This window comes from Ambystoma mexicanum, chromosome 3q (assembly GCF_040938575.1).
Source record: "Ambystoma mexicanum isolate Mex_15411 chromosome 3q, UKY_AmexF1_1, whole genome shotgun sequence".
NCBI lineage: Eukaryota > Metazoa > Chordata > Amphibia > Caudata > Ambystomatidae > Ambystoma > Ambystoma mexicanum.
In genome coordinates, this window is record NC_090926.1 from 66,144,352 (window position 1) to 66,156,999 (window position 12,648).

A 12,648-nucleotide genomic window follows, 5' to 3' on the forward strand; every position below is an offset into this window, starting at 1 on the left:
GAAATGGGAGTATATGTTGGAAGCTCTCAAATGGCATGATATTGGCAGCCCTTTTCTCTCCATGATAAAAGTACTTTACTCTAACCCTAACACAGCCGTCTTCATTAATGGACAAATGTCTTTGTACTTTACTTTCTTCAGAGGCAGACACCAAGGCTGTCCACTCTCCCCATTTTCTTTTTATTTTAGCCTTGGAACCCTTCTTAGAAGCGATTCGACAAGATGACAATATAGTGGGCATTCAGAGTTGTTAAGTACAGATTAAAACTGCCTCATCAAGGTGAAAAAAAGATTCATAAAATTGTACGAGTATTAGCCTATTTGCCTGTTATCTTAGAACCTATATGTTCCCGTCTATTTCAAAAACCTCTCTGTTTATTTCATTAATTGAGAATTGATGGACAGTCTTTTTTTGGAAGCCATGGCTCTCTTGATCAGCTGTTTGTACAAGGCGCTCCAGTCACCTTCAATGAATTTGCTGCTAAATTCCATATTCCGGTTTCATATATGCAGCAATACATAACCATAATTAATGCAATTATGGAAAAGTACGATCTGTTGATATGTAAATCTATTGCTCTCAATGTTGATAGCTTACAACGTATGCAAAATCCCAACATTACCACCTCATTGTTCTACAAAACTCATTCAGATGTTTCTTCCTCAGAAACTGCGTGGGATTGTTATCCCACTTGGCAGCAAGATTGTACTCTATTGGACAGCCAACTACACTGGCCTTGTGTATGGAATCATATCTCCAAAGTCACCATGTCTGCCATTCTCCTTTATTTCTTTCATTATAGAGCCTTTATTACCCCCCTCTTACTCTTCAAATATGGTAATGGGCAGAATGACAGTTGTTGGAGTAACTTACACATGTTCAGGGGGTCTAGGCCGATTTGACAGACAAAAAATGGTCGAAATGACCAAAAGTTCTAAAAACGCTACCACCAAAGGTTCGAACACCAAAAATTCGAACCTTTGGTGGTAGCATTGTTAAAAAAAAAAAAAAAAGAAAAAAAAACCAGCGGCTGCGGGGGTGTCATCTGCATCGCCCCGCTCACTACACTTCATGGTATACTGAGCAGGGGACACCCCTGCAGCCTTCCGTTTAAAAAAATAAAAAAAAGAAAAGGACCCTGTGGCGCCGGTTCCCGATCATGGAAGTGAAAGGGAACTGGCGCCGCAGGGACACAGCGTGAAGATGAAGGTAAGTGGGGTTTGTTTATGTTGGAGGTGTGGGTGTGGGTGTGCTGAGGGTGTGGGTGAGGGGGTGTTATGGGTGTGAGTATGCATGTGTGTTCGCATGAGAAAGGTGCAAACCTTTGGTAGTTCGCACCTTTCTCATGCAAACGTTTCAGCTGCAACAGTTTCTACCCCGGCCAAATCACTTAGATTCGCTCAGGCACATTTAAGCATATGTTTGTCGATTGCCATTTTGTTAAATCATTTTGGGAAAGCATATGGAATACATTTAAGATCATTTTCAATTTGCACAGGATTTCGGTCTTAAATTTCTTTTTTTAGGCAGTGTAATGCTACGGGATGTCTTAGTTAGGAATGGAAGATACCTGTTTGATCTTCCTATTTTAGTTGCTATTCAAACCATAACGTCTAATTGGAAGAATTAAGATCGACTTCATTACAAAGCGTAGTGGAACTCAATTTGTAAGATTCACAGAATGCAAAGATGTAATGTTTCCACTCCTCTTTTACTATTGAAACATGAGGTGAAATGGCAGCCTTTTCTTAGATTCTTAGCTTGTGTAGCACCTACCTAATTAACAATTACTTAAATCTAAATCTGCGCATCTTATCTCTACAATTCTCTGCGCTCCCTCCTTTTTGTACCCGTTTTGTTTTGTTTCAGAGTGTTGTCATGCTTATTCACTTATGCAAAATTCTAAGTTTTATTTATATAGATTCTATATCCACACTTGGCTTTAATGTTCAGTCCTGATTGCAGTTTTGTTACATTAGAATTGTACTTCATAATATTTGTTATAATTGATACATGCCTTGTATGCTTTTTGCGTTAAATAAAAATTGTAAAGAGATTTTTAAATGACCTACTAGAAAGTAGAGAAAAGTAAGTGAACGGTTAATAAAGGGAACGTTATAAGAGGAGGAGGTTAATAACAGAATCATGTTAGAAAGGAAAAATGGGTTAGGCAGAAACTGAAGGAAATCGGGTTAGTGAAGAAAGTGAACGTTAGGGGTCAGGAGGGAGGAAGACTAAGAAAGAAGAGAATGGGAGAGTAAAAGAGTGATGAAAGGACAGCCAACAAAAGAATGTGAGAAACAAACAGGAGAGGTAAACAAGGAGAAGAGAAACATGGAAACAAGGGAATGAAAGAGCGAGCAGAATGAAACAAAGAGCAGAAGAAGACATTGGAGAAAGCTGTAGCAAGATGGAGGGAAGGCTATATCCACAGCAAGGCGGACACAGAGCTGAAAGTGGTGATAAGGCAAGAGATAATGAAGAGGAATTGCTGGCACATGAGGCAATCGGAACAAATAATATACAAATGAGGCAGATGCTGCCTTTGCTGGGACAGTGCAACCTTGTATGCAAGACAGTGGCTTCAGGAAAGGGCAGTTTCAAGGAGCCTGGCTTTAGCAATGAAAGGCCAGTATAAAGCAAGCCATGAGAATGTGGGAGACATTTCTAAGTGGGTGCCATGGTATCTAAATGTGGTTGACAAAGGAGCAAGGGCACACTTATTAGATGTTGGAGCTGTTTTCGTGTCTTCTTGAAAGAAAATGGTGTGCCACAAAGTGGCCGTAGGAATGCTGCAAAAAAAAAATAAAACACATCCTTGCTTTTCTAGAATGTTTTCCGATCTTGGTGGCAGTAGTATTGAAACACTGACTAAACAGACTGTATAGGGCACAAGATTTGCAGCTAGGCCTTAAAGATGGGAACAGATACTCCCAGCCTTCCAAATGCTCTATTGGTTCCCAATACACTGGCAGCATTTCAGAGTTCACAAAGAGAAAACTAATCCACTACAAGCCATCCTCAACACATCAAACTATCAACATGGCCTCAGTAGCAGTGGTACGTTTCAACTGCAAACTTTCCAGATGCTCCTCCTCATTTCTATCGCCACAGCTATGGAACTAAATCAAAAGCCATTTCTATTCAGAGGAAAATTACCAGACTTTAGAAAATCTCTCAAAACCTGGCTATTCAATGACTGCAACGAGCATACTATTGCAGCACCCTTAAAAGACCAGACCAGATACATGCAGACCGAACCAATATCAACTAACAGCCATCCCAGACTCAGACCCAAAAGCCCACCAAAAACAATCTGGTAACTTCAAAAACAACCCCGAAGGTGAACCGCCTAAGATATTTTACATAATACCAAGCATCACTGACCGACAACAAAAACATATAAAGACATTTTGGAGAAAAGAACAATCAGAGCAACAGCCTCAAAAATAAGGATTATAGAGAGATGGGAAACGTACAGGTTACTCTCACGAACACATGCCATAGACCTGCACAAAATGACAGTCAAGATACTCTCTCCTCTCCCAGCTTATCAACAAATTAACACTCAAATTGTTTAGTCTAGCATTAAACTCCAATAACAGGAGTCCTTTCTGATCTCAATTCCCCGGTCCTATCCCTGACTCAATTCTCGGTTTCCTAAAATGTTACACTACACAGAGACCACCTTGCACGCGACTGATTTTTGCCTACTTATAGGACAATAACCTTAGAGGAGCAACACCATAATGCACCTACCTAGCCGGTTTACTCAAACCTGCCCAGCAATGGCTATATTCAGGCTCACTGGCTGTCATTTAATAGATCTTGTTTTCTCCCCTCTCGATAAAACACATACCCAAGTGTCATGGCCAAAATAAAATCACATGGAATCATATCAGCACTCAGGATGTGGTACTGCTAGCCTGCACTCAACAACGTCTCAAGTTTCAGGTCTGCCTCTCACTCGATCTCACTAACACCCGTAACTCCCTCATTTCTTACAGTCACGTGCAATGCGGTTGAAAAAAATGGAAGAGGTCCTCTACACAAGACCACTTTGCATTAAGTTTAAAAAAATGATGAGTCTGAAAAAGTGAACGATAGCGCATGGTTTAAACAACTAGAGAGATTGAGAAAGGTCTGGCCCCTGTCAAAAAACGTTCAAAATTAGAAGAATGTCATCTGTAAATAGTTTGCAAACAGAGGAGTTATCCTTTGATCGAGGAATAATCAAAAACACATTTTGTATTTTTATTAAGACTTGTACAATTACAGTTAGAGTCATAATGAAGAATTTATGGACAGATAACACGAATATTATATCGGCACCCTGTTGCCTGCCATCAAGAGAAAGGTAAAGCAGCAAATTAAAAATTAAGGGAAGACATTGCCAGGATGGATGGGGCCCACATCCCAATAGTAAGGGCATTATTATTTTTTTTTTTAGTTCTCAGGGCTCAGTCAATATCTCCTCTTGCATCGAGTTCAATGTGTCATTATAGTCAAGACCTGGAAAGGATACCCGATCATGTAGTTAGCAAAGGCAAAGCTCCCTCCTAAATAACAGTCTAAAAGGCCCTTCCTTGCTGGATAGTACACCAACAACATCCAACTGTGTGTGAAAGCTAGACATAGTCCAAATCTATGTAGCAATACCTCTGAGGTTTCACTACATTTCTGCAGAATAAAGACACCATCTGCAGGTAAAAACAAAGTCTGCTCAAACAACAGTAACAAAATCATCCAGGGCTCAAGATGTGCCCTGGCCACTAGTCTTGGCATAAAAAGAAGAAAGGTGCACTCTAGGTATCTGTAGAAATGAAGTGGCGTGTGGCTTTTTATGGCTGGATAGTAGCTTACAAATTGACATTTTTACCCCTGAAATGAAACATGACCTCTTTATGCAATGCTTAAAATAGGAAACCGACTACATTTATTGCACCTAATCTTTCCTTTGTTGCTGATTATTTAGAAAGACACGCAACTACCAGAGGTCTACTGTGAACCAAGTGTAAAAATACCGATTGGTAAAAGGGTGGTTGAGGAAATAAAATCTGCCTGTGAAAGGAGATAAATAGGGAGAGTCTGTGCCAGTGAATAAAGGAACTGCATTAGAAGTTACACACTGCAGTGTGTGGAAAGGTGCATGCTTCTTTTTAAGTCACGTTTCTAAGCATGCAAACACTTACATGTGTTCATTAAAACATCACCTTTCTCATCTTAATTTGCCCTTTCTCACACTGCTGCATTAAATCATATGCAGCATTGCTTCATCTAAAAATAGCATAGTTCCCTGCTATCTTAACTTCAGACTGTAAATAGCGCATGCAATACACCTGCATAGATCTGGACTGTTTACTAAACGTCTTGTCGGACAATGCCATGCGTAACCAACTCCTGCGTCCCACTCATATAATCCTAAAGGCACTGCCCCTGCCTAAACCTCTTCCCACACAATTTTTATTCATCTCCAACAAAACCAGCCGCTCACTGTCCAGATAGGATGGTTGGATATGAACCTTGAAGGACTCAGAACCCCAGCTCACAAGTTCTGCAAGTCTCCTCTTCTACATCTCCAGAAAACGTATTAAAAAATGACATCACTAGCAAAACAAGTCGGATTGGCATCAACGTTTCTTGCTCTGCAACACAAAGCGATCCCATTGAGAAACCACTGTGCCACACTACCATCCAAGGATTAGTTCCATCGTGCCTAGATTGTGGCAATGCTCTCCTCACTCGTCTCCCTTGGACCACTTTGGGTCCCTAGAGAGCATCCTTCTCGCAGCCTCTTGCCCGCTAAATGGACAATGTAAATTTGCAACACGCCACACTGATTGACATATACAGGTAGCAATTACTGGTTGGTAAGCTCAATAACCTATGCAGTAGAGAACCTGGCCAATCCAGATGGTCAACACAACACCTCAATGACTCAAAGCCTGCCTCATCCTAATCTAGACCTGGAAGTTTCTAGTTTAGCTACAAGTGAATCCCTGTAAGGCGGAATTCCGGCCACACATCTACGCCATCACTGTCCTGACTTCTTATGCCCCACAAAGACCTGGCTTTCTGCCACGTCTGCATCTACATTCTCGCAGGCACTTACTGACGACAACAAAATCATTCACCTTGACAGTGTGGCCCTGCACCCTGGTGGGGGGTTAGCAATGATTTTTAGAGTATCTTTTACATTTTCTATGATTCCACTATCCCATGAGCTGGCAATGGAAGCGCTGTTGGTGTGTTTTGTTAGATCAGCTTTGCATTCCATTCACTTTTTCTTGGTGTACCACCCTCCTGGCTCATATTCTAATTACCTCAATCCCTTCGTAGAGCTAGTTGCCTCTCTTCAAATCAAGTATTGTAGCCTAGTGGTATTGGGGGGGGGGGATCTTAATCTTAGGTATAATACCCCACAAGCCCCAAAATAGAGTCGTTATTTGACTGATTATCAGATCTTGGTTTCTGAGCCGACCTACCAGTCTGGTGGGGTCTTAGATCTTATTTTTGCAGCCAAACCTAATGTTGTGGTTTCGCCTGTTATTCCAGTTTTATGGTCCGATCATGGTCTCATACCATTCTCAGTACTAAGCCCTGTCCCCCTTGTCCCTTCTCTGCAAGCAGTCATTTTAAAACATAACTGGCATAGAGTTAATAAGAAGCAAATGTTGGCGCAGATAAACGAGAATTGTAGTAATACTGCACATATGGACTTTTCTTGTCGATCTCAAATATTATGTGCTGTGGCCGATCAAGTGGCCCATCTGAAACCTACTCGTTTACGTAAATGTCCCTCTCAAACCTGGTTCTCTGAGGAGCTTAAGGCTATCTGCCTAGAACTAAAACAGGCTGAAAGAAAACGGCACCCGTTCATGGTGCTGCTGAGAAATGGGCTTTTCGGTCACTATCCAGAAGCTGACATAAGGCAATTCGTCGGGCCAAGCAGGATTTTTTCACCTCAAAGATTGAGACTAGCTTTGAATCAATCCAGAGAACTATTCGCTGTGGTGAAATAATTTTCATCTACAGCGCAATCTATGCTTAAGCAATCTTTATGTTACTCATTGGCTGATTTTTTCCCTTCAAAAATTACTCATAAGTAAATCCATTAAACTGAGCACTCAAACTTCTACCAACTATATGCCGTCTGATCCCATGTTGGTTATATCTTCGAAATGGTCCTTGTTCCCTGAATTTTCTACAAGGCAGTCTCCAGGGAAGTTGGCCAACTTAAATCTACTGCCCTGACTGATCTTGTTCCACTATGTGTTCTCAAGGAAATGCCTGGTATGATTCATTGGGTCACTAATGTAGTTAATGTCTCTTGTCAGTCTGGTTGCATCCCAAGGGAACTTAAGCAGGATTTTGTGGTTCCTCTTCTGAAGACGCCTCCATTAGACGTCTGAGTCTAAACTAATTTCCATCCCATTTCCATTCTCACTTTTTTTTCAATAAAGTTGCTGGAGGCTTTGGGGTTTCCTATTCTTTCTTCATTTCTGGAATCTTCTGCTTCTCTTGACCCCTTTCCGTCTGGATTCCAGCAAGGACGTGGTACTGACGGTGTCCTGGTGTCCGTTGAGGACAACCTTGTCAGGATGGTTGATTTTGGACGAGTGGGGGCCCTGATATTACTAGATCTTTTGGCGGCCTTTCCACACTGTCAATCACTACATCCTGCTTTCCCGCCTGGCCTCGATAGGCATCTCTGGTCTTGTCCTGGCTTACATCTTTTCTAACAGATCGAGGTCAATCACTGTCTCTTCCACCCTTTTTGTCTTCTCTTCACCTTTCTTTCTTGTGGTGTTCCACAGGGCTTTGCCTTGTCCCCGATGATGTTTAACATCTATGTTCAGCCGTTAGTTGCTCTCATCTGCTCTTGCAGCTTAAGGTGCTACTCGTATGCTGACAACACCCAGATCTTGGTTCGTTTAGATCTTAACAGGACGGAGGTGCCGTCCCTCTTATGCCTGGAGGCCGTGATGGGCTGGATGAACAACAACTGGCTTAAATTGAATGGGGTCAAGACAGAGGTTCCGGTGGTGGGTTCGTACTCTGAATCTTTTTTTGGGTTCCTTCTTTCTGGCCGCCTGTGCTGGGTGCTCCTCCCATCCCAGTGTTGGTTGTCAAGAATCTTGGAGTTTCCTTCTCATCATCATTGTCGATGGCTTCTCAGGTTAGTGCAGTGTTTAAAACAGGCCATTTCCTGCTTTAAATTATTCATAAGGTCTTACCTTTCGTTGCAACTCATCTGCACCCTGCAGTGGTCGGCTCTTTGGTGACCAGCCATTTAGACTATTGTAATGACCTGTTTTTGGCTCAGCCCGATGGCTTCATACACCGGCTGCTGCTTTTACAGAACCTTTCTGCCCTGATCGCTACTTCTACTCCCTATGGCTCACACATCAACCCGGTACTTTGTTCCCTGCAATGGCTCCCTGTGGCCAAATGGATAAAGTAGAATTTTTTTTTTTGGTCCATCGGGCATACTATCGTCAGGGAGAGAATTTTCTCCAAGAAAAGTTCTTGCCTTATGCTCCAGGGCGGTCCCTGTGCTCTAGTGATACCTGTCTTGTCGAAATCCCCAAATTCCCTCTTTGCAGGGTCGGGGGTCAAGCCTTTTGTGTTGTTGCCGGCCAACTATGGAATGAATTGCCGGTTGTACTTAGGTGTTCTGCGAATCATCTGCAATTTCGATGACTGTTGAAAACCATGCCTTTCTAATTCTTGTGTCACCTAGCTTGCTAATCTAGTCCTAGCCCTAAAATGTCTTCTGATTTAATTAACATAACATAACCACCAAGCACCCTACATCCTGAGCTGGCTTTCAGCCATGAACCTCGAGGGCTTACCCCGCAGCCGACACCCTGTCACACGTCCCAGGGATTCCACAAAAAACTCAGACAGTATGCTACCGACTATCCATTCTGTAGAAAATCAAGCTCCTGTAAAAAGTTACAGATCAACTTATTTAACCTGGATTGAGGAATGCCCCACCTACTCACCACCAATGTAGGACCTATGAGAAGCATTCTTCATGTCGCTGCTCGACTTATCAAAGGGCTGCCCAAGTACGACCACTTAACGTACACAATCATCTAACTCCACTGTCTACCACTACTACCACATGTCACATTCAAAGCCAGCTGCTTCACATGCAAGACAGTCATTATGCATGCTCCATCCTGGCCATTAGATAAAGTCACCCTATCTGGCAGTCAACAAATCACCAGATGCCAACACCTGTTCACAACAGTGCAGAACTGCAAAAAAGAAAGAACGTAAATACGTCTTCTCAGTCTACACCCACAGAATGTGGAACCTCAGACCCATTGTGATCAGACTGACTCCACCCTCATGCAATTCAGAAAAATCAAGACCCTCCTCTTCAAAGGACACCCTCTTTACACACTGAGAGATAACCCCTAGACCCACTCATTCCAATAGCCCTCCTGATAACTACTTTTTGCAGGCAATCACCTGTTTCTCACCCATGTCTCATTTCAGTGCTGTTACATGTTCCCCACAATCCGTAAACGGTATCTATTCAGATACCCCAAATGGTATACCTTTAACAAATGCAATGATTTCCGGACTGCTACCCGTAACAATGTAATGTATTCCTGTAACCCTTACCAATGTACAGCGCTGCGCAAGACCTTGACTGTTGCCTTTTCAATCTACTTCCAAAAATATGGAATGAGAACATACAACAAAACTGGCTGGACCCATGACTTAGAAGTCAGGTTGTCTACGTGTGTACACACACCCACCCACCCCTCCCCCCCATGGAAGGTATGGAGCAGATGGGCGACATGGAAAAGGGACTAGACTCAGAGTCATTGTGAGGTGCAGTCTAGTCTTTCTGCTGCAGTACCTAGAATTACCTGGGAGTGGAGAGCACCTGTGCGTTGCAACTTTCTAGCTGCTTACGTGAGTTTTCCAACACTCGTTTCTGCCTCCCGTTGCTCCCCTGTTTTCCTTTCTTTCCTTCCTTGTTCGTCTGCCCGTGTCTAACCGTTCGCGGTTTTCCTTCTCCCGCTCTGTGTGCTAATCTGCCTGTTACAGCCTCCCGTTGTTGTGCAGCACCTCGCGCTGCTTCCTTGTACGCGTTCCATCCACAGCGTCTTCCCTGCTATCAGACGCTCTGTGCTGGGCATGATACTTTGCTTGTGTGCATCTTGGTCATTATTACCGGCTCAGTCTGGTAAGATAGGAGTACGGAACTGTTTGCTTCATTGTGCGGCTCCGGACTGGATTGTTATTCTTCACTCTGCTACGTATACTTACCAGTGCGTGCTGGTTATTGTAGTCTGTTACTCTAAGAACCTGAGTACGCTGGAACCGGACATTGCTGCCCCACTTACCAGTGCATGCTAGGTACTGAAGTCCATATACCAGAGCATGCTTACTACCAACAGCAACTACCACTCTGGATAATATCACTCCCTACTACCTCCTACAGCAACACGATCTACCAGGGTTTTTCGGCAAAGCTTTTCCCTGGTTTGGAGTGGACTCCCCGGAGTCCCTGCTGCTGGGCTAATAGCTTTATAGGCAAAGTGGCCTCCGGGGGAGCTCACCCCTATCTCTTCAAACAGAAGAACAAGACTATCAGGACACAGACAAGGACAGCCTGGAGAGAAAAGAAGTTGGAAAGCTCATCCGACGAATCCGTGGAGACACACAAAGAATCATCAGGTGAGGAGTGGGCTAGTGGTAAGGAAAGTGTGAGTGATAAACCTGCAGAATCTGACAAACACACACACCGAATAGGCCATCCACTCATGTTTTTTGTTTTTCCCTCTGAGTTCCTGGACTTGCAGGTTTTTCTTTACCATTTGAAATTCAGGAAAACATCTGAATTTCAAGCAAAAACAGGACTGGGTGGCCTTTTAACGCATGGCCATGGAAAACTTGACAGATCTGCGAGTCTGAATAGTGTTTTGCTTCACCCCTTCTTTCATCTATTATACCTTCCTTTGGCCCATTGCACCCTCCCTCTGGAACAGCCTCCCTCCCTCTCTGAAACTTGAGGAGAACCATCTCTGGTTCCGGAAGCACCTCAAGACCTTCCTCTTTGCTTCTGCTATCTCTCCTCCTCTCCCCTGCTAATCTGGCTGAATCTGAAACTGCACTGGTTACCTAGCTACCCTCTGATCTTGGGCTCAGGTCCCTTACACGCCGGTTGCATACCTGCACTGCCCCCCTGGCAACCCTTGCACTCGGGGACTGTTTCTGTATCCCTACAGCCCCTCTAGCACTAGACATTTGATGTCTGCACATATCCTTCCACTTGCCACCAGCTAGCCACACTTTTGTATTGTTATACTATGTACTGCACTGGCCCCTCCCCTCCGCACAATTACTCTCTCCCCCCACCCCTGCACTTGCGAGATCTCAAATGTCATTGGGCCTAGTCAGATCGTTGTCTCTAGCTTCCCTGTTTCCCCTCCCTTGCCTCGTCGTGCCTTGAAACACTTGTGTATAGGCACGTTATAAATGCCATATCATCTCTCATAATATATATAATATATAACCAATTACAGCATCTTCCACCCCGATTTTGAGGATATTTAATTTCATGAAGACATGCTAATCATCGGGAGGGATGAGCCATCTAAAAGTTGAACAGACCAGTTGGGTCTTTACAGGCAGGGCAGGCGCTAACACTCTCTCCTCTTACAGGTGAGAGATGTGACAGGGTCTTGCTGCAATGCCGAGAGTCACTGCAGATTACCTCCGTCTGCCTGCAATCTCCTCAATTTAGGAAGTGTTCAGCCCCAGCTCTCCACCTACCCGCTAAGTCCCCCACCCCTCACCTCTGGTGTCTGGTTCCTCTACTGTCTCTAATGTTATGTGGTGCTGTGATGTTATTAGTAATAAGTATGTTATCAGGATTCGTAGTGAAATGTGCTACGAGACAGATAGCTACGTCAATGTGTGTATTACATTAACAAAGGATTTTGTTGGTTGTGTTTGTACTTTCTGAAGGCATTGTTTTTTTTTTTAAACCAAGAATGCTTGAAAATTGTTAATTATTATACACCAACCTAGCACAGAACACGGCTTACCTCGTCTGAATCCATCCCCGACCGTTCTCGCCTGTGATCTCCTGCAATGATGCCCTTTTTCAGTTCTGGATTCTCACAACTGGTGAGCAAGGGCGAATACTGACTGATGATAAGCCCCCCAGAGACACAAGCAGCTTCCTCCAAGTGAACAAAGACAACACCAAGTATGTTCCCAAAGCACATGCTCAAGAGGCGAGACGTCTTCTTTGAGACATGCTCAGATCCATACAGAGTGAATTCACGAACGAGACACTAATTACAGAGACTTGCGCAGAGGCAGCCGCACTTTGCGTGTCGTCACAGAAAGTTACTATCTTGTGGGGCATGCGTATCGAGAGCGAGAGCTGCCTACATGGCGCCCGAACACGGTAGTTGCAGACTAAACTCAGAAAGAGCATCGTTAGAGAATAAGGCACGTTATAGCTCGGGAATGTTGAAACTGGGGCTTTCGTCTTTTTTTCATGTAATAATTACTTTCGATGATACCCCTCTATCAACAGAGGAAGTGACATCAGTGCTCTTTATTGTCGCATTACTGTGTACCTTTTTCCCGGATTACTTACCAGTAAT

At 43.6% G+C, this 12,648-nt stretch overlaps 1 protein-coding gene across 2 annotated transcripts in view; it reads right to left on the bottom strand.

Moving 5' to 3' along the window:
- The window catches only part of LOC138582128 (zinc finger protein 282-like), a 94,100-nt gene extending 81,820 nt beyond the window's left edge, over nucleotides 1-12,280 (bottom strand). For both annotated transcript variants that reach the window (XM_069653133.1, XM_069653132.1), the window contains exon 1: nucleotides 12,079-12,280. In XM_069653133.1, coding sequence (XP_069509234.1) covers nucleotides 12,079-12,261 — 183 coding nt within the window. In that variant the 5' untranslated portion in view covers nucleotides 12,262-12,280. The remainder of the gene's footprint in view (nucleotides 1-12,078) is intronic.
- Nucleotides 12,281-12,648: the final 368 nt, after the last annotated feature.